The sequence below is a fragment of the Rattus norvegicus genome, chromosome 19 (assembly GCF_036323735.1).
Source record: "Rattus norvegicus strain BN/NHsdMcwi chromosome 19, GRCr8, whole genome shotgun sequence".
In the NCBI taxonomy this organism is placed as follows: domain Eukaryota; kingdom Metazoa; phylum Chordata; class Mammalia; order Rodentia; family Muridae; genus Rattus; species Rattus norvegicus.
Window position 1 is genome coordinate 28,415,677 of NC_086037.1, and position 6,210 is coordinate 28,421,886.

Genomic DNA, 6,210 nt, shown 5'->3' on the forward strand with positions numbered 1-6,210 from the left:
GGTTAAAGGCATAAGCACCACTGGATTTTTTTTCTTAATTAAATTTTCTGAAGCAAGAAGACCTACTTGTATTCCAAATCTTGGAGATCAGAAGATAAATCTTTAATTCAGATCTTTTGAGATGGAAAGGCCCACCTCTAATCTGGACCACACCTTCTTTTTTATTTTTATTTGTTTCATCTTTATTAACTTGAGTATTTCTTATTTACATTTCGATTGTTATTCCCCTTCCTGATTTCCAGGCCAACATCCCTTAACCCTTTCCCCTCCCCTTCTATTTGGGTGTTCCCCTCCCCATCCTTCCCCCATTAGCGACCTCCCCCCAACAATCATGTTCACTGGGGGTTCAGTCTTGGCAGGACCAAGGGTTTCCCCTTCTGCTTGTGCTCTTACTAGGCTATTCATTGCTACGTATGCAGTTGGAGTCCAGGGTCAGTCCATGTACAGTCTTTGGGTAGTGGCTTAGTCCCTGAAAGCTCTGGTTGGTTGGAATTGTTGTTCATATGCGGTCTTAACCCCCTTGAGCTCTTCCAGTCCTTTCTCTGATTACTTCAACGGGGGCCCCTTTCTCAGTTCAGTGGTTTAATGATGGCCTTCAGCTACGTATTTGTCGTATTCTGGCTGTGTCTCTCAGGAGAGATCTACATCCAGTTCCTGTCGGCTTGCACTTCTTTGCTTCATCCATCTTATCTAATATCTGTATAGGTATGGGCCACATGTGGGGCAGGCTCTGAATGGGTGTTCCTTCTGCCTCTGTTCTAAACTTTGCCTCCCTATTCCCTGCCAAGGGTATTCTTATTCCCCTTTTAAAGAAGGAGTGAAGCATCTGCATTTTGGTCATCCTTCTTGAGTTTCATGTGTTCTGTGCATCTAGGGTAATTCGAGCATTTGGGCTAATATCCACTTATCAATGAGTGCATACCATGTGTGCTTTTCTGTGATTGGGTTACCTCACTCAGGATGATATTTTCCAGTTCCATCCATTTGCCAATGAATTTCATAAAGTCATTGTTTTTGATAGCTGAATAATATTCCATTGTGTAGATGTACCACATTTTCTGTATCCATTCCTCTCTTGAAGGGCATCTGGGTTCTTTCCAGCTTCTGGCTAAATAAGGCTGCTATGAACATAGTGGAGCATGTGTCTTTGTTATATGTTGGGGCATCTTTTGGGTATATGCCCAAGAGAGGTATAGCTGGATCCTCAGGTAGTTCAATGTCCAATTTTCTGAGGAATCTCCAGACTGATTTCCAGAATGTTTGTACCAGTCTGCAATCCCACCAACAATGGAGGAGTGTTCCTCTTTCTCTACATCCTGGCCAGCATTTGCTGTCACCTGAGTTTTTGATCTTAGCCATTCTGACTGGTGTGAGGTGAAATCTAAGGGTTGTTTTGATTTGCATTTCCCTTGTGACTAAAGATGTTGAGCATTTCTTTCGGTGTTTCTCAGCCATTTGGCATTCCTCAGCTGTGAATTCTTTGTTTAGCTCTGAGCCCCATTTTTTAAATAGTGTTATTTGTCTCCCTGAGGTCTAACTTCTTGAGTTCTTTGTATATTTTGGATATAAGCCCTCTATCTGTTGTAGGATTGGTAAAGATCTTTACCCAATCCGTTGGTTGTTGTTTGGACCACACCTTCTGCTGGCAGCTCATATCAAGGACATGGAAGAAGAAAGTTTGCTATATTAATTTGCCTACTTCTTCAGGATTCCTGCATGTACTGAAGAGCAGCTGAAATATCCAGCCTTATGGGGTCCAGGAGTTGCCCCATAAACCACACAAACTCTGACCTCACTTAGAGAGGGATGGTTTTTTTGAATGCCCACCCTAAGACTTATCATCAGAGAATTTGTCAGGCTAGGACCCTGGACACTTTTCTATGTCAGTTTATAAAGCCTAAAACTGTTAGCTCATAGGCAGGTGCTGGAAGGGCTGTCTCGTTGTCAGCCCTGACTCAAGCCATTTTAGACAACAAAGGTTCATACTGACTTTTTATCTGTTTAAAGATTTATTTATTTATATATAAGTACACTGTAGCTGTCTGCAGACACACCAGAAGAGGGCATCAGGTCTCATTACAGATGGTTGTGAGCCACCATGTGGTTGCTGGGATTTGAACTCAGGACCTCTGGAAGAGAAGTCAGTGCTCTTAACCATGGAGTCATGTCTGCAGCCCTCATATTGACCTTTAATTTTATTGGTCCTACATGAAGCTTATAATTATGAAATTTAAGATTAAGAATATTAATAAAAAATAATGCTTATGCCAATATTACTCTGGGACTGGTATGCCAACTCCATTCAGGCTGTGTAAGGTCATCTCTTTTCCTCCTTTTTAATTTTATAATTTGTCATTTCAGGGTATGGTGAACTCTTTCAACAAAAGCTTGTCCTTGTGGATGGTATTCTATACCAGTAATATGTACAATATGATATCATTGACAAAATGTTTTTTTTTTTTTTTTGGCTCTGATTGGTATTTTATTTCTCCTTTACAAGTTCCACATAATAGAAAAAGGCTTTTTGATAACATTGTTATCTTTGCTGGAAATGATCATATAATCATTTGAAACAGCACAAATGTGCACATACAGGACTGAGGTTTCTGCAGCCTGTAAACACCTCTGTGGGTTTAACAAGGAAAAAAAGCAATTAACTGACAATTCAACTGTAACTCTTAGAAAAACACCGGTTTCCTTACGAAGCACTAGTGTCCTGTACTGGGACCTATCATCCCAGATGGCAATGAGTTCAAGCCTAGGGCAGCCAGGAGCAGCTCCCCACACCAGCTCAGAAGACCCTCCCCACCCAGCACTTCTTCCAAGTGCTCCTTAACCTCATCACAGGTGACAGCAGTCGCCCCAAGAGAGGACAGAGCAGCAGACACAGTGGTGGTGGTTCCCGAGTGTTGTGTGCGGCATTTCACATCCAGCGTCTCAGGAACGTGTCCATGCAAGCATGCGTACCATTCTTTAGACTGCTCCCCTCATTTCTTGAGTGAGGGGACCAGGCCTTCCTAATTCACTTTAGGTGCCTGGGATAACAAAGTATTTCACCAGAAGGGGTGTAAGCAGTGCTATCTGATAAGAATACGAAGAAGGAAAAAGCAGATATCTTAAAGAAAACGTGTGTTCTACGCACACTAAAATATCAGACCAATGCACAATATACTGCAAAACTGTAACACAATACGGCCAAACACAATGTTCAAATATTGAACTGTTCAAGCATGTGAAGATCATCTTCTGAAAGACAAACTGGGTTCTTATTTTGTAGCTACCTTTGTGTAACTTAAACTGCTGTCCCTCAACAAGGTCTGACACTGTCTTGGTACTTGTTAGGAAGTTGGATGAGACAATGTAAGCTCAAGAGTCAACTCCCGGGATCTCCCAGCGCTCATTTTCAGCATTCGTCCGAGGACTGGGCATCATCTTCATCCCTCACTTCTCGGTATCTCCCTGAAGTCTCCCCTTCTGGATTGTAGCTCTGCATTGTAATATTCAGTCTCTCGGCTAGTTTCTGTGCTGCGAGCTTTGCCCGCATCTTCTCATAATTCTGCTTCTGCTCTTTCTGCAGAGCCAGCGACTCTTCTATGGAGAGCCACTGTGCAGGCAGGGGGTGGAGCAGAAGAAGGCGAGCTGCTGTGACATCATCAAGATGCTGCCTAGCCCTGCATAGCTGCTCTTCTGAGGAAGCAGGAGACTGAGCCCTCTGACAATGACTTGGTGAGTCACTCTGTTGTGTGGGTAACACATTGGTCTTAAACTTATGAGGAGGGGGCACTGGGTTTCTAGCTCGCATTTCTAGCACTGTCATGTAATGAGGCTTCTTAGGAGTCTCACTCTGCAGTTCTGGAAAGTTTTCAGTGCTGGTGTTTTCTTCTGAGGGTTCAGTCTGGTCTGAAGTTGTGATCTTTTGCAATTTAGTGATAAACAGACTGTCGACGCTGCTGGAAACCTCTTCCGCTTGACTTGAATGCTGGGGGAGATGTTCATTAACTTCAGATGGGGGAGCCTGGGCTGTGATGCAGGCAGACGGGCTGGTATTCAGTGTGCAGCCAGTCTCCAAAGTCTCTTCATTTTCTTTGTGAGTGAGCTGTGTAGGTCCCTGAGTTTCTGAGGTTGTTTTAGATGATTCAGTGTCTACTGCCGAACATTCAGGAACTAATGATGAAGTATCAAGCATCAGGTCAGAATTCTGGGCCTTGTCTATGTCGGTATCAACTCTTGTGGTTGCTTTATGCCTTAGCTTACAGTCATCACTAACAGGATGAAGTAGTTCAGTTCTCCCTCTGACCTCTTCACTTTCTGAAATGGCAGCTTTCAGTTTGGCAGTGGTGTCTGAGATCGTTTTACCTTTGTCAGGCAATTTGCAAATGAATTTTTCTTTGCGCAAAAGTCTCTCCTGGCGCCTCAACCTCTCCCGCAGCTCCGCCAAACTCTGCCGCCCCACGTCCTCAGGAACTGGGGGCTCGAAGCCGCGGGGCAGGGAGCACATTGTGCATGGGCTGAGGCTGGCCCCGCAGGCAGGGTTCCCCAGCAGGGCCCATGGAGGTCGCAGGCTCCTTGGAAGGCTGCAACTCTAGAGCACGTGCAGGAGTCGCCATTTTCCTGGAAGAGCCGACAAAATTGTTTAAATTGATAAGAAATATATGTTGGTCCATAATCAGTTTTAATTTTAGAAGGCGGTCCCATAACAGCAGAAGTTTCCAATAGATGCTGTATAACATGAGCAGTGCGTACTCCTGGCAATGGTGTAGCCCATACAAATTTTGAAAAATTATCTATGCTTACATGTATATATGAAAGGCGACCAAACTCAGAAATATGGGTTCCATCCATCTGCCACGATGTATTAGGTTGCATTCTTCTGGGATTAATTTGAGATGGAATACATTTTATAAGTGAAGGCTGACACATAGGACAATTAGCAATAATTTGTTTGGCTTGAGAATAAGGAATCTTATATTTAATATGTAAATATACTGAATTGGCATGATTATGACTATTTTCTTCTGGGGTAGCAAATTACACTAATTGATCTACCACATGATTGCCAAATGTTAAAGATCCTGGCAATATTTAATGTGATCTAATATGTGTAATGAATATTCTAGAGTTTCATAGTAACAATAGTCCTTTAATATGTGAGCATAACATTTAATATCGGCTTAGATGTAGAAACAACAGCAGTTGCAATATTCTGTACTACTCCTACAACATAAGCTGACTCAGCTATAATATTTTTACATCATGAGTAAAATCCTGCAATACATTAATTACTGCTAATAATTCATTTTGTTGTTCTGACCCAAAAGAAGATTCTTGTCCCCAAAATTTATCTTTGGTCTAATAAGCCATCTTGGTCTCAGAGCCATCTGTAAACACAGTAAAGGCTGATGGTAATGGATCCACAGAAATTAGGGTATTTATCAATATTTTTTTGTTTTCTAAAGCAATCCCACAATTTACTATGGGGAGGATGAAATTCAATATTTCCAGTGTAAGAAATCATGGCTAATTGAAAAACCTCAGACATCTGCATTAAATATTCCACTTTATCTTTGCTTAATGGGAAAACAAAAGCAGCACAATCATATCCCCACAGAGTAACAGGTCTTTGTATGCCTTGCTGAATAATTAAAGAAATTTGTCCCTCATAATTTGTTAATGTTTTGTTAAAGTTATATTTAATATATATATGTTAAAGACATTCTAAAGACAACTCATCCTGAGCAAAAGTGCCTGTAGGATATTCAAGATTATTTAAACATGGGGCTGGGGATTTAGCTCAGTGGTAGAGTGCTTACCTAGGAAGCGCAAGGCCCTGGGTTCAGTCCCCAGCTCCGAAAAAAAAGAACCAAAAAAAAAAAAAGATTATTTAAACATATAATTTAATAACTCTATCTGGATCAATACGTGCCAAATATGCATCTTTCCATTTTCAGAAAAGATACCCTTGCATGCCTTCATATAAGCATTAATATCCCCAGTTTCCTTTATAGGTAATAATGCTCTCCTGTACTCTTAATTAGCATTTTCAAAAGCAAGCATTTGCAGCAGTTGTCCTCCAGCTTCCTCTCCTACCACTATTCTTTCCATTGTTAATTTTAGTATACATAAAAACTTAATATATGATTCATAGAAAGTTAATGCCTTTTTCAACCAACCACTATCATCCTTTATAATAAGTTGGTTGGGCCACACCTT

The 6,210-nt window shown here is 41.5% G+C and overlaps 1 protein-coding gene across 1 annotated transcript; it reads right to left on the reverse strand.

The window, feature by feature from the left end:
- Positions 1-2,450: 2,450 nt before the first annotated feature.
- Positions 2,451-4,498, reverse strand: LOC134483586 (DNA-directed RNA polymerase II subunit GRINL1A-like). Its single transcript, XM_063278824.1, has one exon. The coding sequence runs from the start codon at positions 4,496-4,498 to the stop codon at positions 3,404-3,406; it is 1,095 nt and encodes a 364-aa protein (XP_063134894.1). The 3' UTR covers positions 2,451-3,403.
- Positions 4,499-6,210: the final 1,712 nt, after the last annotated feature.

What these genes read in the sequence shown, in the direction of transcription:
- LOC134483586 (XM_063278824.1), bottom strand. Translation starts at nt 4,498, where the DNA reads ATGTGCTCCCTGCCCCGCGGCTTCGAGCCCCCAGTTCCTGAGGACGTG.